Here is a 26930-nt window from a genome sequence, read left to right on the forward strand (position 1 = left end):
ATCACTTAGAAATAATCCTGAAATTGCCACATGTGTGTGTATGTATGCCTCTTAGGTGGGTAATGAGCATTCTGTTGGGGGTGAAAGTGTATTTGAGGAATGAGAGGAGACTGAGGATGGACTTGGATAGGGGATTGCATAAACAAGATGAAGAAAAGCATGTGGGATGTCTAAGTTTGGCGGCATGTGTGTGTAAAGTTTGCTAAACACTATTGAACATTTTTCCAACCCTGTTTTACAAATGTCAATGTAGCCGTGTTGGCAAAATCCAAAAATGTGTTTCAAAATGAAAAGAAAATTTCACAAATACTGAAATTTTGTTGTTGGTGAAAACATTACAAAAGCCCAAGGTTCACTTTCAGCATGACCCCCCCCCCCCCCTTCCCAATTGAACCAATTAGTTTTATAGGGAAACTGGTGATTTCCTATAAATAATATACGTAATACTTGGCTTATGACTTTATTATTTATTTTCATTTATTTTTGGTTCACAATTGTAAATGTAAAGGAATATGCTGTTAATAATTAAAAAAAAAAACATAATGGAGGAGACTGTAGACTTTGTGTAGCTTTTCCTGCACACTAGATTTTTTTCAGCAATTGCTAATTGTGTACAGATCTGTGTGCACAGCAGTTTGGCTGTAGTGTGGAACTGTTCCAACACCAATTTCTGCTGACAACAGTCTATCCTTCAGCAAACCAGACTGCACAGCCTGGTCAGTTCTTTTTTGTGTAGTTTTAATTTAAAATCCTATGAATGTATGTGTACTTTTACATACATGCACTCGATACTTTTCCTACCTTCCTTCCTTCCTTCCCCCGGGGGAGGGGACAGCATTTAGAGCTGGCACTGACTCCTCCATTAGTGTGAACGGGAATCTGGTCGCTCGACCCCATTAACCTGCTCACACTGCAAAGCAACACGGCAATGAAATGAAGAACCCTGTTTTTTTTTTTTTTTAACTGGTTCATAATGCTGTGTTGCTACCGGTTTGTAACCCCTTTCACATCGCACCAATTGCCGGGTCGAACAGGCATGAACCCGGTAATGAGGTGCAATGTGAAAGGGGAATTAGTGTTTCTTGGCATTTTAAAAGTAATCTAAAGGTTACTGTAGACGTAATCTGGGTGACACTGGATGGGCTTAATTGTTCAGAACGTAAAATGCAATAAAACCACTTTTATACTCCTAAATATACTTGAAAGTGTCAGAGGTTTATCTGAGCATAAGTCATTGGAGAAAGGTGTGATAGTGCTGTAGGGAGATGGCGTGTGACTGGGATGCATGGTAGAGTATGGCTTGTAAGGTAGGTAACTGGACATTTAGTGGTATGTAAGTTTCTGACGGCTACATATTTGGGAACCCTTTGGTAAAGATGCCTGTAGTGGTCTGCTGGAATACAGTTCATGAGTGCAGCCATTGATAGTCGGAAATTAGACTGCATGCATCTGCTCACCAGTACATCCCTCTCAGCCGCCCCAGCGTGGAACCTTGGCTGACCTTTTTTTAATTGTAATAAAAACCTCATTAAGCATCTCATGTTCTGATTTAAGTCTGGGCACTTGAAGGTGCATATAAACCTTCATCTATGACAAGGCAACATACTTAAGCATTTCGTTTTAGATTTGTACTATTTTAGACATTTTTTTTATTTATTTTTTATATTCCCCCTAGCAAATCTGAGTGGAGAACAGTGCAGGAAGGGGGGCTATCAATAGAGTAGAATGGCCACAGAATCACCTGCTAAATTATAGACCACTAGGTGGCCCGTGTGTAAATTTTTCATGCAAATAAAATACGATTCATTTTATAGCGAGGTTTGTAGTAGGATGAAAGAAGAACAAGTTCATTTGTAGCCATTTTGAGAAGCCGAGCAAAACTTCTCTTTATCGATGCATCCAGGGAAAGAACGCTAGGGCAAAAAGTACATTTTGTTTAATCTCAATTTAAAAAAAAAAAACAATACAATGTGCAATAAATTAACAGTTCTTCAGAAGCGGAGAACTTCATCTTTTAATACGGTACCTCATTTATGGATTTTGGTTAAGGAAGGGACAAAAAGGCATTGGGCCACCTTGTAGGTTTTATTTCTTTTTCCTTAAATTTTAGGCATACCTAAAGGAGGAGCCCTTCCTTCCCCTCTTATTATATAAAAGTGATTCGGATCTCTGGGTGACCTGTCTGCAGACATGGGGAAGGACATATCAGGGCCTGTGTATAGAGGCCTCTGCTGCTATCCCAATTGCTGGCTGCACCTGAGGTCCATAAGTTAAGCATCCTTTCTTCATGCTGCCTTTGTATGCTGTTAGTCCCCAGCCACAGCTTTGCAAGCAGGGATGTGGTGCGGGCAGCCGGTTCTCTGGTGTTTACTGAGGTCTGCCTGCGCTCGTCCTGCTGCAGCTGAGCTCTGGGGCTCTGCTGCTTGACAGGCTGCTGTTTTAGCGGCCGGCCTCTGACTGGGGCTGCATGTCACGCCTCCGCGTTCTGCATTGAGGCTGAGTTGCAGGAGCTCAAAGTAGCTGAGCGGGATCTGTTTTAGCTGTCACGTGTGGGGTGGGGGGGGGGGGGGGGGGCAGACACTGGCAGTAATGTACCAGTGCTGCTGGTCTTATTAGTGCTTGGAATCCCCCATGTTTTTCATACACTGAGCGGATCCAGGGCAGCGCGAAGGTGGATGCTCAGAGCTTATAATGTATCCGTTTATACAATAGTTTTGCAACAAAGTGTAATTGAAAGAAATGTTTTAATGTTCCTGTTACATGGTAAACTGTTATGGTAAATGTTTATAACTTAAATTGAAGCCGTTATAGTATAATTTGTTCCATTGTTATGAGTAAGTTATGCTAAAGATTGTGAAATCTAAAACTGTTGTTATGGTTCTATTGTTTCCTCATGTTATGCAGTGCGTGGGTACATGCATAATTCCAGTGGGGAGGTATGTGGCACCCAAACACAGCGATTAACATCAACTGGTACCTCATTTATAGATGTATGAAGGGAGAAAAAGAGAGCTTCACAAAATATAGATAAATATATACACAATGGTAATCTAGCCACTGGGGAGCAGATTTAAGATAATTTGACCAATGTGTTCGTAATGGAAATGTGGATTTGTTGGGATCTTATTTTATACATGAAGTTATTTGGCTGATTGCTCCTTAATACTAATTTTGTTATGAAAATCTGTTCCTGTTTGGAAATCCCTATTCTAAAGGCAGCAGTGATTTAATACATCATTTAAGGTTATTTTTTCTTAGCCAGTCCTTTATGAAATAAATGATTGCATTGTGCTTGTTGGGGGAGAGGAGCTGGGAGGACCGCACCACTCTTCCACTGGGTGCGTCAATTTAAAATTAATGGAAGCTTTTAAATGTTTGTGAGCTAAGTGAACCACTTTGTATAAAGAGATATCTGAAAATGAAGTTATCAACGTTATCGTCCTGTGTGTTTGCAGTTGAGTTGGGAGTGTCAGCACTGAGAATGATAAAACCTGGTTTGGTAGCCTAGGACGTGCATTGACTGATTGTGATCCAGCTTGAAATGGATGCTGATTGCTGCATCCGAGCTGAGATGGCATTTGTTGAAATTGCTGAGTGTCATCTGTTTGCTCCCTGTGATGTAATTATTTCCCTGCAGTGCAGACTTCAGCAGATTGTTTGCAATGATGATACCTTGCCAAGGCACAGTCTGAGGGCAGTATTCAATGGTAATATTCTCCGTGCACGGCGAGCATTTTTTTTTGCTCGCCGTGCACTCTCCGTGTTCCGGAGGGCTCGTTGCCTCTCCTGCTGCCACTATTCAATGTTTATAAGACTCGCCGCCACTCGCGGCGAGTCTTAACCCCTGCAGCGGACGAGCGTCCGCAGCAGGGAGCTGACAGGGACGTGGCATCCAGGGAGATTAAAGTCTCCCTGGATGCCACAGAACATATGTGAGGGTAGGGGGCCCCCCTGGGACCCAGGCAGCACAGGCTGCCCCCCTCTATAGCCAGCGGGGGACCCAGTATTCACTGTACCCGAACGTGCTTCGGGTGCAGTGAATATATGAATATCTAATGAGCGGCTCGAGCGCTCTGGCCCCCTGCTGGCTGCACTGTGTAAAAAAAAGAAAAAAAAAAAAATGTAAAAAAATATTTTTTTAAAAATTAAATATATATTCATGTGCTATAGGCACATGAATAAAAATAACATGGCCCTTCACAGAAAAAAAAACCTGATTTTTTGACACCAAAATTAAAAAAAACACCCTTTTAGTTTAAAAGTTCACATTCCTGCTCTCCATCAAAAGATGGAGAATTTCTTCACGGAGAGAGACGGCGAGAATCACTAAGAAAGACGGAGAATATTTCACATTGAATAGGGTGGCTCGCCTTTGGAGAAAAAAAACCTCTCTCCACGGCGAAAAAAGCACAAGTTCTCCACAAAAGACGGAGAACTTTTCTCATTGAATACTGCCCTTAGTGCAGCCAGGCTTCTGCTGTGGTGTACAGTTCATTTCCCACACCACTTTTATAGTGATACTGTAGCTACCTGCTGAGCCTAAGTGAACGATCACAGAGCAGTTCTGTCATTGCTGAAATCATTGCATGAGTCTGAGCGGTCATCAAATGTAACCTTACACGGATACTGTATGATACAATAGAACATTAGAATTGTTACTTTGCTCCTTGTGTGTAGTACTTTCAGTTCTGGAATTTAAGATGGACAAATAATGTATTAATATAATATTATATATTGTGTGTGTGTGTGTGTGTATATGTGTGATGTGCAGGGTGGGGGGATGTGACATTACTGCTGGGTGATCTACATGATTTAGCTTGATATAATTGAACACACCTCTTATCCTATGTAAATTAATGGTGTATATATAGTAATACAGATAATGTCTTGTTTTCCCTCCTTGCTGTAGAATTTGGAATGCTTTGACTGATAACTATGGCAATGTAATGCCTGTGGATTGGAAATCATCTCACACCAGAGCCTTGCACTTGCCAACACTTAACCTTTTGGAGAAAGCCGTAAGTACTTTAAAGAACAATGCAGAAATCATTTTTTCCTTGTCTAGTGCCACTGTAACCAAAGCAATGGAAGGCCACAGCATAAATCAAAATTTTTTTTTTTGGTCTATTACTGTTCATTAGGAGCTTAATCATTTGCAGGTTATCAGACCACATGGAGAAGAGCAAGGGCTAGGTTTACTAAACTGTGCTTTGTCCATGAACTTGATGGTCTGTTGCTGTCATAGTCCCCAATTCTCATCCACTTTTCACAAACTGAAATGACCATTTAGCAGCAGTTATAAATGTGCAAGTCTTGCTGGATACCATCGCTAGTTTTATTACTTATAAATTAAAAAAAAAATAACCCAGAAAATATTTATTAGAATGTATATTAATGATATAATTAGATGTGCTAGTAATCTGAATAAGTCCTTCTTTCTGACTTCCCTGGATAATAGTAGGCTCAAGCATGGGGAGGTGGCCTTTCCTTCCATGGCATGTTGGTGGGAGGAACTTGGATGTTGGTTAGATCATTGGTTTTATATAACAAACACAATTTGCGAAAGTCAAACAAAATGTCTACTTCAGTGATACCAATTGGCATATTTACAGAAGCAGCACTGTGCCGGTTTGGTGATTGCAGTATTTCCAATCCCATAGATAGTTTGTTACTAGGAAAGCACGATCTATAACCTATATTCATTTGAGGTTGTCCATAGATCACTTAATCGTTAAGTTGGTTATTAGGCAATGGTTGTTTGCGTTGTCTGATGCTCACATCATTCTTTTGCTTGAAATAATTAAAGTCGTCATCTATTCTCTGCACATTGTCAAGAAATGTTGTTTAACATATGTCAGTGTTTTATTCACCCCACTGACCTCATATGGAGAGATTGTCCACTTGTGGTGATGTTAACATCTGTGTGGAACAGCGGAAGCAGATTTGTTTCACCGCTTTTGGACTTTTCCCCTGCTCTTCAATTTTGGGTTGCAGGTTCGACGCTATGCAATAGAGCGTCATGAGAAGTACCTGCCTTTTACTACTGAATGGGCAATTTTTGGTATTATCCCTGTAGGCCAGACAATCGCCAGGGGTGGTAGGATGCTGTTGTTGGCTATTGGTGACTCAGCCCACAAGTCCTACAAACCTGGATCCTTGCATTTTACCTCTACTATAGGCTTAATACATCTGCCCCAGTGTTTTATAGGGGAATCTCTAATTCTCCTTTCAAAACCTATTGGGGTGGAAAGGGGTGGGGGTGTAAGTAACCTGGCTTTCCCAAGTATAACAAAAAAATTAGAGACCAGTTTCTCTTAATTTAACGTTTTCTCCAACCAATCCATCTGAAAAATATTATGCAATTTCCCATTTAAAAAAAAAACAAAAAACAGTTAAGTAGGCATATAAGTAAGTATGCCAAACATTAAAAGCAACCAGGTGATGCACACATTCATCCTGCTGCCCTTTTTCCAAGCTCATATTGTTAGGATTGATATGACATTCTCTACCTTGTGCTGAGTGACATGTTTTGTGCTGGCCCTTTAATGTGTGACTAAAATGCCGGCAGAAATGCTTTATAACACTGAACTTTGCTGATTGTGTTTCAGTATCTAGATCCGTTTGACCTTTAAAAAACGAGCCACCCAGAGTGATAAAGTAACATGTTCTGTAGCCTGCCTTATGGACATGAGTTATTCCGCTAACCCAGGCATGGCCAATTATTTCAGCTGGGTGCCCATTTAACAAGTTTAGTCACCCGTCGATGGCGGCAAACACTTTTTTTTTGTATTTACAATTTCATCAATACTTTCTTAGTTTACGTAGGAGCTGTTTCCACATTTTTCCAAACAAATTTCTAACAGGCTTCAAATGCAGACACCATGGTGATATGGTTTTTGCCTTCAAAGAACAGGGAGTATTTGGCAAATATTTGCACGCAAAAACTATCCTGCTCAACAGCCTCCCAGACGATACGACCAATGGTGTGTACAGACGGTAAGATATGGCTTCCGATGTTGCCGATATAGTGAACATCGGAAGCCATATCGCATGCTCTCGTGTGAGCGCAAATCGGCAGTGAAATAGAGAGGGCAGGCAAGACTATATAGTGCAGATCTGCACTATGTAGTGTAAATTGTGCCCCTCTAGCATGCCGTGCGATGCGAGTCCTGATGCGATTTGATCGCATCGGGACTCGCATAGCATGGCATATCGCCCCCGTGTGTACACCCCACAAAACCTGCAGTACAATCACGTGTGAAAATACGCTATACAAATTATTTATTTATAGTTTTTTAAACTTCTCATTCAATCTCTGGTGCATAATAGTTTAACTTTATAGTAACCCCCCTCTCCCCCTACCTCCCACACCTTCCTCTATTTAAAACTGAAGCAATTCAGCAATAGGTAAGCTAGTGTGTGTGTGTGTGTGTGTGTGTATGTGTATATATATATATATATATATATATATATATATATATATATATATATATATATATATATATATATATATATATATATATATATATATTTATTATTATTATTATATATTTTTTTTTTTTTTTTTTATGGATGCCATGACGGTGGCAGCTTTTATGCAACCTTACAGTCAGGAGAAATTTACTATTAAATCCGTTGGAGTCTTTCTTGTGGGACCCCAGTCTATGCATATATAATGAATTAATTTATCCACTGCATAATGTATGGTGTATATAGTCTTTCCCTGATCAAACAACATGTGCTTTACATGCATTAAAAAATGTGGGATTTATGAGTGAGAGAAGGACTATGTTAGGAACAGGTCTCCTATTTTTATCTAAAGCCACATTTTGAAGTTATACTGAGCCATTTATGGAGGGTTCTCCCTTATTAATGGCTAAAGCAGTAGTAGGTTAATTCCCGATCAGGAGAGTTCCTGCTATTGGTGTCATGTGACTGCTGCAGTAACACAGAGGTGGTGTTTTTCCAGTCAGATTCAGAGTCTGCTAGCACTGCAGGAGTATTAGGTCGTTTAAATTATTTAACATGGGGACTAATCTGTAGGAGGACCTCTAGTGTCTGTCTCATCCAAGGCAGCGCCGGTGACTGTAGCGCCAGCTTTCTGGCACCAGCGTCTTCTGCTCTGTTCACGGTTGCACCCCGCGCCCTCTCATTCCCGGCTCCTGTCTCTTGAGTTCCACCGGAGGCACCGTATCTACACCTTTGGTTGTGATTGGTCATCAGCCTCACACCAAACAAACTACCCTCTTTATTTTGTTTTGTTTTTTTCTTAACCCCTGGTTATTGTTTGGTGCTGTGAGAAACGGATGAAACTGATCATTTGCTAAATTAGAAATATTTACATAGGTGAAAGTACAGTACGTTTAGGTCTGGCCTGGACAATGTGTGGTTCTCCAGGTATTATGAAACTGCTAACCTCCGCATTACCTTCCTGGTGGGACTTGTCATTTCACAACACCTGGAAAGCTATAGGTTGCCAGGCCTGGCACAATAGATTTAAACTGGGTACATGGTTTACTAGAATCTATATTGAACGATTTCTCATTTTAAGACTATGTGGAACAAATTGTCCACATAATGTAGTGCGTACACGCTAGGGGGGGCTCTCATGCATCGTTCCTCACATCTCTTGATCTGTCTGCAGTTCATTGAAGTGTTCTAGTTAATGTGATCACATTACGGAGTAGGATTTCTGCAAACAACCTGTAAGCTTCTGTCTATGGTGTATATTTGGGGATGGAGCCTTGACTGCTACTAATAATGGGATGTGCTACCTAACCGTGGGGCAGATTTATTAAGCTCGGTGAAGTGATAAAGTGTTTGGTTTTTATCACCGGCCAATCAGCTCCTAACTATGAAGTTACAGGCTTGGTTTGAAATATGACAGGTACGAGCTGATTGGCCGGTGATAAAACCAGACACTTTATCACATCACCGAACTTAATAAATCTACCCCTGAGACTGAGTAGTGCAACATAGGAACAGGATAGCAGGTGCACCATACACCATTCAAATTGTTGTAATATAATAGATGAGGTTCTTGGCATAGTATTGGAACTCTTGGAACTCCTGCAGTATAAAATACTAGTTCAAGGTGTTATGATTAGCCTGATTTCCAGCGTTTTTTTATATATATATATATATATATATATATATATATATATATATATATATATATATATATATATATATATATATATATATATATATATATATATATATATATATATATATATATATATATATATATATATATACGAGATCAGACAGCGGCACTCTAGAGACTGTATCAACGTGAATAAATGATGTACTGGACTCAGCAGAGTTCAAGTCAACGTTTCGAGAATTTAATCTCTTTATCAAGACACACATAGACATAAAAGGTTACTTACATATATAGCAGTGAAGTGAGACGACACCCAGTGCACCCAACCCGAATCCAACACCCCGTCTGAGACCCGATGACGTCACTGGCGCACCGAGCGCCTACGCATCCTGCATCTCCCGGGGGGCGTGGACAACACCCTGTGAGCCATCACCTAGGTGATGAAAGAAACAACATGAAAGAGAGCAAAATATAAAAGACACAGGCTAGCGTAAAAGTACACAATAAGCAAGCATATAGCAAAGTGTATGCTGAAAATGACAAGCTAGATGTTTAGATACACTATCAAAGAAATCACAGTGCGTGCCTTAAATAAAGTATAGTGTGGGCTCGAGAAGCTCACAACAAGATTAGCTAATTGGCGGAGATATCGCTCAGAGGAAACAAGTCAATGGTAGAATCTCATTCAGGCCGTACGGTTTGTAGCTTGTATATCCAGCGTGCCTCTAACTGTAGAAGCGCGCGATCACGGTTACCCCCTCTGTTAGTCTCAGGGATACAGTCAATGATTTTATAGCGTATACTAGCAAGTGAATGGGATTTCTCCTTCCAGTGGCGAGCTACGGGTTGGTCCGATCCTTTTCCATACAGCGCTGCTCTAATGTTGGATTTATGCATGGCCATTCTTTCCTTTAACATGCGGATAGTTTTGCCAATATACAGCAGTCCGCATGGACATTTGATATAATAAACAATATTTCTCTATCATCCGGCAGGGGACACTGGCGTTCACGCTGGGTAATAGAGGTGGATGGCTGGGAACTGGCACACTGTAACTTTAAACAGCTGGCTTCTCCCCTCTAGTACCCACAATCCCCAGTTAGAAAAATTGTGCACTGGGAGCTGGCCACGCAGGAGTTTGTCTCCGTTCTAGCTTCTCCTTTAGTGTTGTTTTCTAGCTGTTCTCAAAGGTTCTGCTGCTGCAGCTTTGAGATACTCTTATTTTCTCCCTGCAAGGGAGCTTTGGCGCCGCTGGCTAGTCCAGCGCTCTGTCAGGGTCTCGTCAAAGACGCCTGCCAGACTCCAGTGTTCCTGCGGTCCCCCTCCAAAGGGACCGTCAGACACGAACTGCCTGCCTGCCTGTCTGTCCTGCGTTCCGGCGGTGAAGACTCCTAATAGTAAGTACCCCTTCAGCGGGGCGTTCTGTGTGGGCTTAAGTCAGTGCGCGCGTGTGGACCTGTAGCGCTGCTACCGCCGAGTGCTGGGGGTCTTAACCCTCTCTGGGCGGGAGGCGGCCGTGGGGAGACACGCTGTATAGCGCTGCCAGAAGCAGCTCAGGCGCGGTACCGCACGCGGCGGGCGCCATTTTTAAAAATCAATGCCGCGGGTGAGGGGGGCTTTGGGGCAGTGGATAATGCTATAAGGCTGTAATGCTTTATGCTGTGCTGAATACTGCTGTTACAGCTTTATTCTAAAGCGCTGTTTCTGCTTGTCACCTTTTTCCCTTAGGTGCACACAGCAGTGGGACTGTTAACCCTTTGTTCCCCTTGATATAGCTGTATAGCTTTGAGTAAGGGGGTGGGTGTTTTGCTTACAAGGAGGCAGTGCTTCCCTCTGGTGCCCACAGTCCCTTTGCCCCTACACCTCCTCTGTGTTATCGCTGTGTGTGTGTGTGTGGGTTCATTTGTTATAAAATGACTGGCAAGGCTTCCACAAAAGCCTCTCAAAAGGCTTTTTGCTGCATTTCCTGTGGTGCAAAATTCTCTCAGACATCTGCGGAGGGCAAGGCTACTAAATGTGAGGCATGCCGGGGTATAGCTGGCCCTCAGCTTGAGTCTTCTAGCGCGCCACCTGCATGGGCTTCCTCATTGGTGGGCGCTATGTCTCAATTGTCCTCTGAACTGGCGGAGTCCAGGGTGGCTCAGCCAGCGTGGGTCTCTTCTTTAACTAGATCCATGGATTCGTTTGTTTCCTCGATGTCTGCCCCTGCCATTCAGCAAAGGCGTCCAAAACGGCCGTTGTTACAATGCCAGGACTCTGACGAGTCGGGAGATGATCCGGGGTATTTGGCTGACGACCTGGACCCGGATTTGGATGAGGACCAGGGGGTTCCGCAGGCAACGGATCCAGAGCCAGCCCCGGCTGGGGTGGAGGCTCTGATAGTTGCTGTGAAGCGGGTCCTTAACTTCCCTGAGGAGCCTGAGCCTGTGTCCCAGGATTTAGAGCTCTTTGAGGTACGTCCTAAACAGCTGGTTGTCTTTCCTTTTCCAAAGCAGGAGCAGCTGAATTCTGCATGGTTGAACCCGGATAAAAGGTTCCAGGTTCCAAAGAAGTTTCTTTCATTATATCCTTTTCAGCCGTCTGCACTTGCGCAGTGGGTGACGCCTCCGCCTGTGGATGCTTCATTTTCGCGCCTATCCAAGAAGACTGCCTTGCCGGTCCCGGGGGCTACCACCTTAAAGGACCCGGCAGATAGGAAGCTGGAGAATACACTCAAGGCTATCTATGTGGCGTCCGGGACGCAGCTGCGTCCAGCAGTGGTTTCAGCCTGGGTAAGTAAGGCTGTTTCTAAATGGGCGGAACAGTTAATCCAGGGCCTGGAAGAGGGGGTTCCCCGCCAGGATTTAAGGGTTCTGGCAGAGCATATCCGAGAATCGGCTGATTTCCTTACGGACGCGTCCAAGGACATCACGACGGTTGCTACCAGGGTATCGGCTAACTCTATCGCCGCCAGGAGAGCCTTGTGGTTGCGGTCTTGGCAAGCGGACATGGAGTCGAAGAAGGCTGTAGAGGCCTTGCCGTTTACTGGAGACATGCTGTTCGGCCCTGAGCTGGATAAGTGGATCTCCCAGGCCACGGGAGGTAAGTCGGCTTTTCTGCCGTCTGCTCCTCCACCGGCGAGACGGCAGTACACGGGGCCATCGTTCAATTCTTTTCGCCCACAACAGTCCTTTCGCGGCAGGGGAAGAGGCTCTTCCTCTTCCTTTCGTGGGTCCCGTGGTAAGACAAGAGGACAGCCTGCGGCCAGGGCCCAGTTGCCCAAGCCCCAGGAGAAGCCTGCAGCGTGACTATCCTCCAGCCATGCTGGGGGATTCTCAGGTCGGGGCCCGTCTTCTGGAGTTTCGACAGCAGTGGCTTGCCACCACGTCGGATCCTTGGGTCCGTCTGCTTATTTCAGACGGATACAAGATTCAGTTTGCGGGTCCCCCACCTTCAAGATTTTTCACAACTGCTCTGCCACGCGAGCAGGAGAAGAGAGTACAGCTGCAAGGGGCTATAGAGAAGCTTTTGAAATCCAGAGTGATCATGCCGGTGCCTTTCAGGGAGAGGGAAAGAGGATTTTACTCAAATCTTTTCACGGTTCCCAAGCCAGATGGATCCGCCAGACCCATTTTAAACCTCAAGGCACTCAATTTGTACGTCCAGTACCATCCGTTCAAGATGGAGTCAATACATTCTGTCATAGCCTCTCTGGAGCCCCAGGAGTTCTTGCTTTCTTTAGACATAAAGGATGCGTACCTCCACGTCCCTATATGGATCCACCATCAATCTTTTCTCAGGTTCGCTGTTGGACAGGAGCATTTCCAATTCCGAGCTCTTCCGTTCGGGCTGTCCTCAGCCCCTCGCGTTTTTACAAAGCTGTTGTCAGTCCTGCTAGCTTGTCTGAGGCTTCAGGGCATCAATATCGTGCCGTACTTGGACGATCTCCTGATAAAAGCATCATCCCCTTCGATTCTGCAGGAGCATGCTCACAGAACGATTCTGTTCCTGACGCAGCACGGGTGGATAATGATTTATCCAAAGTCCTCGCTGGTACCGTCCCAGCGCCTGCAATTCCTGGGCCTGTTGCTGGATACCAGCGCACAGAGAATATTCCTGCCAGAGGACAAGATCAACTCCATCCGGTTGTTGGTGCGTCAGATTCTACTCCACAAGAGAGTTCAGATCCTGCTTTGCATTCGACTGATAGGAAAGATGGTGGCAGCTTTCCCGGCGCTTCAGTTCGGGAGGCTCCACTCTCGAACCCTTCAGTTGGACTTGCTTCGTCAATGGTCAGGCTCTCACCTGTTCATCCACCGGAGGGTACAGCTATCCAGTCGAGCAAGGTCGTCACTGCTGTGGTGGCTACACAGACAGAATTTGACTCAGGGCCGACGGTTCGCCATATGGGATTGGATAGTTCTGACAACAGACGCCAGTCTCACAGGTTGGGGCGCGGTCATTCTAGATCGTCGTCTACAGGGTCTCTGGAGTCAGTGGGAAGCAAGTCTGCCCATAAACGTCCTGGAGCTCAGGGCAATTCTCAATGCTCTACTGGCCGTTCCAGACATGGTTCGGGGGAAGACTGTCAAGGTCCAGTCGGACAACGCGACGGCTGTTGCGTACCTCAACAGACAAGGAGGCACCAAGAGCAGGGGCGCCATGAAGGAGGCCGCAAGGATCCTACACTGGGCGGAGAGACACGAAGTCATTCTGTCGGCAGTATACCTGCCAGGAGTCGACAATTGGGAGGCCGACTTTCTGAGCAGGCAGAAGTTCCATCCGGGGGAATGGTCTCTGCATCCCGATGTGTTTCAGGAGCTAGTCAGGAGATGGGGTCTGCCTCAGGTAGACCTCATGGCCTCCAGGCAGAACCATCAGCTTCCCCGTTACGTATCACGAACAAGGGACGCCGCAGCTTGGGCAGTGGACGCTCTGGAGGTTCGGTGGCCCTTCCACTTCGTCTACCTATTTCCTCCGATTCCTCTTCTAGGAAGGATTCTCAAAAAGATAAGAAGAGAGGGGGTCCGAGCCGTGTTGATAGCTCCATTCTGGCCCAGACGCACCTGGTTCGCCGAGATTCAGTCCCTGCTCATAGACCAGCCTTGGACACTCCCGGACAGGCCGGATCTCCTACAGCAGGGACCATTTCTGCACCCGGCACTGAAGCCACTCCGTTTAACGGCGTGGCTATTGAAGAAGACATCTTAAGGAAGAAGGGGATACCGGCCTCAGTAATCCCCACGATGTTGGCGGCCCGTAAACCGGTTTCCGCAAGACATTACCACCGGATATGGCGAGCATATTCCACTTGGTGTTCCGCTCGGGGTTACCCGTTCAGGAGTTTCCATCTGCCTAGGCTTCTTCGTTTTCTGCAGTCGGGGTTGGATTCAGGGCTTCGTCTAGCTTCCCTGAAGGTCCAGGTTTCTTCACTGTCCATTCTGTTTCAGAAGAAGTTGGCTTCGCTGCCAGAAATCAAGACGTTTTTGCAAGGGGTGGCCAGAGTCCAGCCCCCCTTCGTTCCTCCTACGCCGCCGTGGGATCTGCCTTTGGTTTTGCGCTTCCTGCAGTCCGATACTTTTGAACCCTTGGAGCAGGTAGATTTAAAATTCCTGACATGGAAGACAGTTATGCTGTTGGCTCTGGCTTCGGCAAGGAGAGTCTCAGAGTTGGGTGCTCTGTCTTGCCGGGCACCTTTTCTTGTTTTTCATTCGGACAGGGCGGAGCTTCGTACGAGGGCCTCCTTCCTGCCTAAAGTGGTTACTTCTTTTCATGTGAATCAACCGATTGTCATCCCTGCCTTTACGGACTCCGACCCGCAATCGGTCTCCCTGGATGTGGTCCGAGCTTTGCGAGTTTATGTGTCCAGAACTGCGTCCTTGAGGAAATCAGACGGCCTATTTGTCCTGTATGACGCCCTTAAACGGGGTTGGCCGGCCTCTAAGCAGACCATAGCTCGCTGGATCAAGCTCACTATTAGGCAGGCCTATTTGGCTGAAGGTAGGGCTCCGCCTTCCTCTATCACAGCTCACTCCACCCGGTCGGTGGGCACGTCGTGGGCGGCGCGACGAGGCGCGTCTTCAGTTCAGTTATGTAGAGCGGCTACTTGGTCGTCCTCTCACACCTTCATTAGGTTCTATAGATTCGACACGTTCGCCTCGTCAGCGGCGGATTTTGGTCGATTGGTCTTGCAGGCTCCTCCGAGTTCTCCCGCCCAAGGGGGAATCTTTGGAACCTCCCCAGCGTGAACGCCAGTGTCCCCTGCCGGATGATAGAGAAAAGAGGAATTTGGTACCTACCGGTAATTCCGTTTCTCTGAATCCGCAGGGGACACTGGCCTCCCTCCCTACTCTGGTCGCCTGCCGGTCATTGTTGTCATGTGTGTACAGTTGTTGTTGTCTGTATATATGCATATATGTTGTAAATATGTGGTTATTTGTCAGTAGTAGTCTGGTGTCCTTCCTCTCGTTCCAATTTTCCTAACTGGGGATTGTGGGTACTAGAGGGGAGGAGCCAGCTGTTTAAAGTTACAGTGTGCCAGTTCCCAGCCATCCACCTCTATTACCCAGCGTGAACGCCAGTGTCCCCTGCGGATTCAGAGAAACGGAATTACCGGTAGGTACCAAATTCCTCTTATTTACTGGTGCATGTTAAAGGGTAGTTTATTCTAATCAGAGAACCTGATCTTGGATGACAGAAGGTATCCCCGATTTCCAGATTGCTGCAGGTCACACAGCCTAGACATCTGTAATTTCCGTTTTTTCTGGTAACCTTGGTTACACAATTGAGGTTGGAGATGTCATTTTTAACGATCAGATCTTTAATATTTCTGCCACGTCTGTACGAGGGCAGAATCCGGCTGTCTTTGAGAGCTGGAAGATTTCTATCTGAAGTTATCAGTTTCCACATGGACCTTGCAGCCTTCATCAGTGACTCACTGTTGCGGGAGTAATTCTGTGTCCATACAATTCTATTGGATTCTGCTGCTTTGTACGATTGTAATAGCACAGATTCCCTGTCCATATTCAGTACCTTCAATTTAGTGTCCCTCAGTAGTTTTAAGGGGTAGCCTCTTGTGAGAAAGTTGATCGTCATTTTATCAATTTCTGCTTCAGCATCAGATTTGTTAGAGCAGATACGTAGCGCACGGAGGAATTGTGAATGGGGTAATCCCCATTTCAGTGCAGGAGGATGGTAGCTACTCCCCAACAAAAGGGTATTTCTATCGGTAGGCTTGTGGAAGACTGAAGTATGGATGAGATTCTCATTTGTGATGGAAATGAGCACATCTAAGAAGTTGATGGAAGTGTCACTGCATTGATACGTAAATTTAATGTCTTGGTCTAGACAATTAATGGACTCCATGGTCTCATTAAATTCATTACACGTGCCATCCCATAATAGTATGATGTCATCTATATATCTGTAAAACGTAACAATTTTGGCAGCAACTTCAGGGTTGGTGAAGAATAAGTTTCTCTCCACCTCATGCATAAATATGTTGGCGAAGCTGGGGGCCACACAAGACCCCATCGCTACGCCGGAGCGCTGAATGTAGAATTGACTATTGAACAAAAAATAGTTTCTAGACAATGCTAGATCAAGAAGTTGTATAAAAAAATGTACGTCCGGGCCATTGTAGATGCCGCTGGCAGACACTGCTCTTCTGACGGCTTGTATTCCTCTTTGTAAAGGTATGCTAGTGTAGAGGGAGACCACATCTACAGTGCATAGTAGTAGTTTCTTGGGTAATGGGGAAATTGATTTTAAATGGAGCAGTAAAGAAGTGGTGTCTTTCAAATAGGTATTTTGTTTGCATACAATGGGTTGTAAAAACAGGTCTAAAAATTGCGATGTGGTGTAAAAGATTGAATCTCTTGCCGATATAATCGGCCGACCTGGGTTTTTTTTTGCATCCTTATGCAGTTTGGGTAGGGTGTAGAGAAGAGGGACTTTGGGATGTTCAATGGTAAGGGCTTCGCGGATGTCGTTAGGGATGAGACCACATGTCACTCCCTCTTCTAAGAGACTATCCAATTCCTTTTTAAATTGGATGGTGGGGTCTGTTTGAAGGAGACCATACACATTAGAATCGCTCAGCTGTCTGTTGATTTCAGTTTTATAGTCCTCAATATTCTGCACGACGATACCTCCTCCCTTATCTGCGGAGCGTATTATAATGTCATCATATTTTTTTAGATCCTGTAATGCTTTTTGTTCATCTGCTGTTAAGTTTGAACGATTGTGCATGGTGTCGACACAACATTCTTTGATGACAGACTCCATATAATTCGTGAAGCTTTTGATTGCACAATTAGTAGAAGGGGGGTCAAAAGTAGATTTTCTGTGTATTTTTGGTTGGTCAGAAACCTTTGTAGCAGTGTCACCGAAGTGTTCCCTCAGCCGTAATCTCCTGCTGAATTTGTATAAGTCAACCTGGCTGTCGAATTCATTTGGAGTGTAGGTAGGCACAAAAGAAAGTCCTTTACTGAGTACACTGGTTTCTGCTGCAGATAAAGTTCTTTTGGAGAGATTAAAAACTAAATTCTCCTCGTGTATTTTCGCTTTGGCTATATATATATATATATATATATACTTGTTTGGCGTGGCCGAGCACACTGCCCTGCTGCTGTAGCTGGTCGGGTGCCCCGTCAAAGGTTATGTAGACTGTGGCGGGTGTGGACGTAGCACTCCAGACATTGTAGTAATCCCAAAAAATTTATTTGCAGACAAGCAACGTTTCAATGCATGTGCATTGTGACGAAAATGCACATGCATTGAAACGTTGCTTGTCTGCAAATAATTTTTTTGGGATTACTACAATGTCCCGCCACAGTATATATATATATATATATATATATATTTTGTTTAAGTTAGCTCCGTATTCGTGATAGTGGGAATTTCCCAAACGTGCCCTATTTTGCATGTTTGAAAACACAGAATACACTTCAGGCATTTCTTATTCATGCTACACTGAATTAGTGTAAATTTTGCTATCTAAGCGTAAATAGGTCATCTGTCCCCATTGAATGCAGATGGCACAAGATCATGCTTTGAAACATTTACAAATATCCCTATGTAAAGACCAATTTAGGAACTAAATTAACACAAGCAGCGGTTTTATAGCTCGATTTGTTTTTTTTTAGCTGTTCTTTTAGTTTTTTTTTGTTTATTAATTTATGCTTCTCAGGATCCTAATCCATAGAAAACCGTTACTTTTACATGGTAATACTATAGGGTAAATGAATGACCGAATCACTTAAAGGGCTGTAAACAAACAAATTACCTTCTTTACTGTAGAACAGTGGTAACCAACCTTTTTTCTCTCCTGTACCCCTTGATTAGGCTTTTCATTTATGAGTACCCCTTCTCTCAGTTTGAAATACCCACAGTACTTACGAGTGGAGCGGAAGTAAGCGGTATGCGTGTCCTTATATTACGGAGTAGCGGAGGAGTAGTGTGCAGTCAGGAATCGGTTCCCTCTGTGCACTGTCTCCGGGGTTCCTGCTAACGCCTGTAGGATTAATGCCGCTGTTTCCTACACACCGTGTCAGTGCGGGGCAGGTGATCGCTGATGTCTGTGGGCCGTGCAGGTAGCTCCCAGTGGATTGCTGGTCAGGGAAAAGGGAGATGCTGATGACGCTGCAGATGCAACTGGAAGTGATGCAATATGGTTTGTTCCCATGGCAATGGGAGATTTCTTCCACCATCGGGAGACTTATTTTTCTTCTTCCGCCATTACCAATATTATCAAGTACCCCCAACTGGTCTGCAAAGCACCCCCAGGGGTACTAGTACCCCAGGTTGGGAACCACTGCTGTAGAACACTGTTTGCGTCTAAAGCTGGCCATACACAACTGCGATATATCACAGTTTGCCATCCGATCGATACGCGGTCCCGTGAGTGTCGGATCGGAGCCCCTAGTTCACTAGTGCTGCACTATTGATTTACTGGAATCTGATGTATTGCGGGTAGTTTGGCTGGCATTTCCAGGCCCCCTAATCTAGCTCAACAGATATACATTTTATGGTACAATTGTACTCCATAAGATACTGTATATTGCTATCAATTTATCATATACCATATTTTATGCAAAAATAGTACAGAATCATATGGAATCTCTCACGGAAGGTCCAGGGGGGGTTCAAGGGCCCTTAAGTTTTGTAAACTGTAGAACTGCCTGAGTGAAGCTTCCCACTTAGGGTAAGAACTGATCTTCTATAGACCCCTTAGTGAGACCATATTTAGCATTTTCAAACTGCAGCCAGAATAGAACGTTATTCTATGCATACAGTGGCCGATATATCGTCCGGACGATCTAGTTGGATCTCGTCAGCAAGTGTGTACCCCCGGTATGTCTGTGAATAGCGTGCTTCAGATAGATCTGTAGATATGTTAGGCCATCTGGCTGTGTGTATGGGCAGTCCATCACTTGCTGAGGGCCTACACAGTTGGGTGGGCAACTTCAAATGTCTGTCCAGCTCGGGATCCTGACAAACATTGTGCGCGTGCACACTTACATTGACCGGACATGACGGCAGGTGCCTTTGTTCTCTGGAGGCTGCAGTGGTATTAGTGTGTGTGTGTGTGTGTGTGTGTGTTTTATACAAAATTACTTGTTAAAAACATTGTTTTGAATATATCAATCTTAGGGGGTGGTTCAATTGATATGTAGGCTTCTGCCACACAAGGGCACGCACCAGCAGCAATTCAGTTGTTATGCCATTTGAGGGCAAATGCAGTGGGTGCCAACATTTTGCTTGCAGCCTCTGGAGGTAGCAATTTAGCCATTGGGGTAAGTCAGAAGTTATGTGCGTCCAACCGGAGAAAGCATTTAATTGCTCTGATGGGCACCCGTTTCTTTGGATAGTCCAAATAAGCAATTTAAACAACCCCATTCCCATTTAATGCATAATAGGATATATTGTATTTTTGTACTGTACCTCTTCCTTATTGCATTTAATCCTACTTATTTATTCCTCAGGCACAAATAAGTTTGAGCGGCTTTCAGCTCAAAGCTGTCCTCTCCCCTCCTTTGGCACCAGGCAGGCGGAAAGCCACTCATGCTGCTTTCAGACCGCAAAACTGGCTTTGACCCTGTATTTGGAAACGTTTCCAAAAATGGGTCTGCCAGGTAAAACCCCTTTCACACCGCATCTCTTAAACGGTATATTACCGTTTAAGTGCGGTTTTTTTGACACTGGCAGACCCGTTTTTGGAAACTTTCCAAAAACAGGGTCAAAGCCAGTCTTCAGCGCGCGCCACCCCCCCCCCCCCCTGTGCAGCCGGTACCTCCGTTGCGTGATCCGGCACTGCAGTTGGTCGTGGAAGCACTTATGAAAAAAAGCGTCTTTCAGAAAATGGCTGCCCCATAGGAAACCCTGTTTTAAAAAACTGTCTTTGGTATGGGGGCAGCCATTTTCCGAAAGTCACTTTTCTTATAAGAAAAGTGACTTTCGGAAAATGGCTGCCCCCATACCAAAGACAGTTTTTTAAAACAGGTTTTCCTATGGGGCAGCCATTTTCTGAAAGACGCTTTTTTTTCATAAGTCCTTCCCCGACCATACTTCACTGCCGGGATCCACAACGAAGGTACCGGCTGCATGGCGGGTGTCGACACACGCGCCGCGTGGGGGGGTGTCGACACATGCGCGGGGGGGGGGCGACACGCGCGGGGGGGGGCGGCTCCAGTGCTGCGAATATTTAATGAGTGCTCATTAAATATTCGCTGCTCTGAATTTAGGACCCAGCTCAATGGCTGAGTCCTAAATACCGTTTCAGACCCGATTTTGATCCCAAAATACTGGGTCTGAAACGGGTAGGACCCTGCATTTTAACCGGTTTGAAAAAACTGTATTTTCAAACCGGTTAATTGGATCTGCACCTTTCAGACCGCACAGATTACCGTTTTAAAACGGTAAAAAAACGGCAATATACCGTTTACAAAGTGCGGTCTGAAAGGGGCATCAGTGTGTTTGCACTGAGCGGCTTTCCCCATTCATCGCTGTCCATACATGCTGGGCATATTCGCCCAGTGTGTATGGCCCTTAAGTATTATTAAATATTATTATAAGAACCCTTTTTTTTTTTTCCTTGTCATAGGTGAATGATAATTTAAATCTCGACCTGTCTGATGATGAGGAGCTAAGGGAGCAACTAGATATGCATTCCATCATCGTCTCGTGCATTAATGAAGAGCCACTCTTTACAGCAGAGCAGGTAATTAAAGAGCGCATTACAGCTTGCAGGTTCTGGGCTCTTTTGGGGATTTCAGATGTGCAGCCCACAACTCTACTCGCTAGACAGTTTGGATATTCTCTGCTGTATGCCAGCAAATGCAAATTCTCTCTCTATTGGACAAAACCATGTGCATTGCAGGTGGGGCAGATGTAACACGTGCAGTATTTGTCAGCCTGACGAAAATACTATTTAGCATTGAAACGTTGCTCTGTTTGCTGAATAAAAGATTTGTTACAACTGGATGGCGTGCCGTGCTCTCGATATGTATATATAACTATATAATGCAACTGAGCAATAAAAATGTGTTGCTGAGGGTATTCTTGCCTTCTATCTCAGAACAACTTGAATTTCTCTCTGCCCATTTCTGATTACCCGTGCCATAATCCTAACACGTGTGTCATAGTAGAGTGTCCTGTAGACGTTTACTTCACACTCTTGGTTTTTACGTTTAATTTTACCCCAAGTACCAGATAATCTGCTCCTAAATTGTAATGTTACAGGCCGTTTGAAAAATGACCCTTTACCTCTCTCTCCAAGACTTCTAAAATCTGCTCCATAGCCTGTTACCAGGGTGGTGTTTGCAGTCCTTCATGTCCACCAATGTGTCCTCAGTCACACTTCATTGTTTTTGAAGGTTATTGAAGAGATTGAGGAAATGATGCAGGAATCGCCTGATCCTGAAGAGGATGATACACCTTCTCAGTCAGACCGTCTCTCTATGCTTTCTCAGGAGGTCCAGTCCCTCAAGAAGTCTTCCACAAACAGTAGCCATGAAGATAGTAAGTGAAGAAACTGATCGGTATAAGCCACGATCACTCAGTGTGCCAGTGGGCCTGATTCTGGGGCAGATGCTGTGTTGGCTGTCCTCGCATCTTGTGCTGTAGTAGCCTCTATTCTAATGCTACTACACAGCCCTTCACGGGTGTACATCAGTGTGTCTGAGTGTGCAAAGACAAAGAACTGGCCCTGTGTCCTCCTATGTGAGCAGCTACCTATATCTGTATACAACTGATTTTTTACGCCTATAACTCAAACCATCTCAGTGTGTATATTTACTTAATCACCCTCCATTACCTCCAAGTCAGTGTCGGGAGCACCCTTTACATTTCTGCTACCATACATCTAAATTTGTATGTGCATAAGAAATTGTGGTGCAACTCTGGTGAAAATTATTGCACCAATACTACTGCTTACACATCGAAATGCCGGGTCAGACATAGGATTCTTACCCTAGGACTGGCAATTTCACACTAAACCCTGCTTGCCCATTATACACCAGGTTTAGCTCTTATAACCTGGGTCGTATTACTGGGTTGCTCGACCAGGGTTATTAGGATTGGTGCTTTCACACCGCACCTTACCCCGGGTCAACTGAGCAATAACCTGGGTTATTTGTGCTATGTGAAGGGCCCCTTTCACATCGCACCTCAGCAACCCGGCAATACCCCGGGTCCGATGTAACAACCCGGGAAGAAGTGCGTTGTGAAAGTGCTGATCCTTATAACCCGGGTCGAGCAACTCAGCAATTCGACTTGGGTTTATAAGAGTTAAACCTGAATCACCATCTGTATAATGGGCAACCTGGGTTGAATGTGAATGCTATAGTGCTGGGGCGGACATGGGATTGCGATCCTAGGGCCGACCAGTGTTTGCGATCTGAAAGGGGTCAAATTGGTATAAGTCAGAAGCAGCTGCTGCTGCTGTGTCCTACTGAGAATCAAACCTGGTGGATCACTTCCAGCATTACTGCAGGTCAAGCATGGATGAAACCAAGTTCATACTGTAGATGAATTCTAGCTCAATAATTTCACTGTGTAACTAGTGACTTTTCAGTGATTTTTTTTTTTCTTGCTTGACATGGGGAAGAGAAAAATGTACCATATACAATTCTAGAGAGACAAGAAAGACTTAATAAAAATAAAAATGAATCAAAAGGGGAAAGAAAGCACCATTCAAATCAAAATAAAGTGTAGGTTATGAGCATCAAATATAAAATGCAAAGGTTATATAAAGGCTACATAAGCGAAATCCACAGTAAACCAGCAAAGGAATTTCTGACTTCTTACGATTGCATATAGTACGGAAACCAAACAAACACATTTCCAGCTCCATAGCATCAACCTAAAGCTCAGCAACCACATTAAAAGGCATTGTACAGTTGTTTGAGGGTGGGACCATAGAGTCATAACAATCTTTAGTTTAAAAGCTAAAATAATGAAACTAATATGTATTAATCAAAACATACCCTTTCTTTCATGTTAGAGAGTATTTGGTTTTCGATGATACACTAGGCTGTTTTATGCTGCGGGGGATGACATGCCTGGAGACCTGCACTAGTGAAAGAAACCTAGCCAGTGGGCACGCGGCCAAATGTCATATCAAAGGGCTCTCATTTTAGGAGCATTCTACGGCTCTTACTACTTGATGGGAGTAAAACAAATGTGACTAGGTTGTATGTGAGCAATGGTTTATTTTGAGATGGTGTGTAGAAGGCACTCCTTAGCATTTTATAGCCACTTTATTCAGTACGCTCTTTCCAAGTATTTAAGAGACTCCCTGGTTGGCTTAAAAAGTTGTACAAGGGGTAATAATAGGTGGTAGATGCTTAGAACACACCTAGGGAGGGCAAAGGCACAAAAAATAGGGTGCCAGAAGCACAAATATGCAAAGACAACCAATACAAATGCACACAATCGCACCACTACTATTCAGTAAGTATAACTTTTCGTTTCTATGTAAGTTTAAAATATCGGCGCATATAATTGGGTTCCAATTTGCCGGAGGTGCGGGATGCCGGGCGATCTTGATTACAATTTACAAGGCATGGCTTTTAGCTTCTAAGGGATTGCCACTTTAAAAGATTGGCAGGATCACACACACTCAGTATTTGATCATTGATGGGGAGGTAACCGGGAAGGAGGTGGGCAGGATCACACACACTCAGTATTTGATCATTGATGGGGAGGTAACCGGGAAGGAGGTGGGCAGGATCACACACACACTCGTTATTTGATAATTGATGGGGAGGTTACCGGGAAGGAGGTGGGCAGGATCACACACACACTCGTTATTTGATCATTGATGGGGAGGTAACTGGGAAGGAGGTGGGCAGGATCACACACACTCAGTATTTGATCATTGATGGGGAGGTAACCAGGAAGGAGGTGGGCAGGATCACACACACGCTCGTTATTTGATCATTGATGGGGAGGTTACCGGGAAGGAGGTGGGCAGGATCACACACACACTTGTTATTTGATAATTGATGGGGAGGTTACCAGGAAGGAGGTGGGCAGGATCACACACACACTCGTAATTTGATCATTGATGGGGAGGTAACCGGGAAGGAGGTGGGCAGGATCACACACACTCAGTATTTGATAATTGATGGGGAGGTAACCGGGAAGGAGGTGGGCAGGATCACACACACACTCGTTGTTTGATCATTGATGGGGAGGTAACCGGGACGGAGGTGGGCAGGATCACACACACTCGTTATTTGATCATTGATGGGGAGGTAACCGGGAAGGAGGTGGGCAGGATCACACGCACTCGTTATTTGATCATTGATGGGGAGGTAACCGGGAAGGAGGTGGGCAGGATCACACGCACTCGTTATTTGATCATTGATGGGGAGGTAACCGGGAAGGAGGTGGGCAGGATCACACGCACTCGTTATTTGATCATTGATGGGGAGGTAACCGGGAAGGAGGTGGGCAGGATCACACGCACTCGTTATTTGATCATTGATGGGGAGGTTACCGGGAAGGAGGTGGGCAGGATCACACACACACGTTATTTGATCATTGATGGGGAGGTAACCGGGAAGGAGGTGGGCAGGATCACACACACACGTTATTTGATCATTGATGGGGAGGTAACCGGGAAGGAGGTGGGCAGGATCACACACACACGTTATTTGATCATTGATGGGGAGGTAACCGGGAAGGAGGTGGGCAGGATCACACACACTCAGTATTTGATCATTGATGGGGAGGTAACCAGGAAGGAGTTGGGCAGGATCACACACTGATACTGACGCTTGCTCAGTCAAGATAGAAAGTGGAAAGTGTTAGGATTCCAATTAGCATGGAAGCTTTTACATGCAGGACCCTCCTTCCTGTGTTCATTTTCGTTACTTAATCTTTTTTTATATTATATATAATATGCTATGTTATACTTCCTAATGTACAATGCCACAGTCTGATGTAGCACTGTATATATCTGTATAATATATGGTCACTAGGTCGACCACAGGAAGGTTGACACCCTCGAAAGGTCGAAATGGCTTTAGGTCGACACAAGCATTGTCGTCATGGGGAAGGTTGACAGTCAAAAGGTCGACATGGGTTTTTCACAAGGTTATTTTGAGTTGACCTGTGCCGGCAGTATTTCATGCACTGAAGCATGGCGAGCAGACATGGGTCACCGATAGTGTCCATGTTGACCTTTTGGCTGTCAACGGAATGCTTGTGTCGACCTAAGGCCTGTTGACCTTCAGTGGCTGACCGAATGAATGTCAACCTTCCTGTGGTCGACCAAATGATCCCAACCCATCTGTATATGGGTCTATATATTGGGTGGCAGATTGGGTAAAAAAGTCGGCTTTGAAGTGTTTTAAACAGTACGTGTGTGAGTAATATTAATAAAATATTCATTCTGGTTTATTTTCTATTTATTTTACCATGGTTTTCTAAAGGGGTGAAACACATGTCTGTCACGGAGTTAAACGATCTGCTGGAAGAAATTGAGATGGCCATTAAGGAGTATTCAGAAGAGCTGGTGCAGCAGTTGGCCTTAAGGGATGAGCTGGAGTTTGAGAAGGAAGTGAAAAACAGCTTCATTTCCATCCTTATTGAAGTACAGAACAAGCAGAAAGAACACAAGGAAAATGTGAAAAAGAAGAAAAAGCTGAAAAGCAACAGCACCCAGAATGGCAAGCAAGAGCGAAGTCATCTCCCAGGAACGGTAAGGACAGGCTTGTTAAAGTATGCAATAAATAATCACGTTGGAAAGAAACAAGAAAAAAAATGGTCTTTAAACATGTCCTCTTACCTGACCTCACACAGGAGGGTGTGTTTGTTAGAAACTTTTAATGCCCCATACACTATGTGATTTCGCCCCAATTCTGGCAGATCGGGACAATCTAGTGAAATCGGGCCAAATCGCATGTGTATAACATCCGATGCGTGGTCCCGTGTGCATCGAACCGGAGTCGGAGATGGGACGTGCTGCATGTCCGCCTTCTGAGTCGGACCCCTCCTGGTGGTGGGGAACGGAATAGCATGCGATGCATCATCCCCTGATTTGTATAAACAAAAAGATTTCTTTGGCGCTAGCGACTACAGTGGTGTAGCTTGTCACCCTGCAGCCACCACGTTGGAGGATTGCCAACCTCCAAAGAAAGCACAAGAAAGAAAAGAATGTGGGGCGCTCAAAGGTGCACAAAATAAAACCATTTATTAAAACACAAACACACATAAATAAACCATTACATCAATTTGAAAAGTAATTCATACACCGTGGATATGTATAGACACATGCACAATTGATCTTTGTTGTGCAATAGCCACTTGGTAAAAAAAATGACCTTATTTCATTTAA

The 26930-nt window shown here is 44.7% G+C and overlaps 1 protein-coding gene across 2 annotated transcripts in view; it reads left to right on the forward strand.

Moving 5' to 3' along the window:
• The window catches only part of FEZ2 (fasciculation and elongation protein zeta 2), a 73952-nt gene that overhangs the window by 22555 nt on the left and 24467 nt on the right, over positions 1 to 26930 (forward strand). For both annotated transcript variants that reach the window (XM_083176048.1, XM_083176049.1), the window contains exons 2-5: positions 4910 to 5018; positions 21189 to 21305; positions 21961 to 22105; positions 26026 to 26294. In XM_083176048.1, coding sequence (XP_083032174.1) covers positions 4910 to 5018; positions 21189 to 21305; positions 21961 to 22105; positions 26026 to 26294 — 640 coding nt within the window. The remainder of the gene's footprint in view (positions 1 to 4909; positions 5019 to 21188; positions 21306 to 21960; positions 22106 to 26025; positions 26295 to 26930) is intronic.

The sequence above is a fragment of the Crinia signifera genome, chromosome 3 (genome assembly GCF_055691185.1).
Source record: "Crinia signifera chromosome 3, ASM5569118v1, whole genome shotgun sequence".
Classification (NCBI taxonomy): Eukaryota; Metazoa; Chordata; class Amphibia; order Anura; family Myobatrachidae; genus Crinia; species Crinia signifera.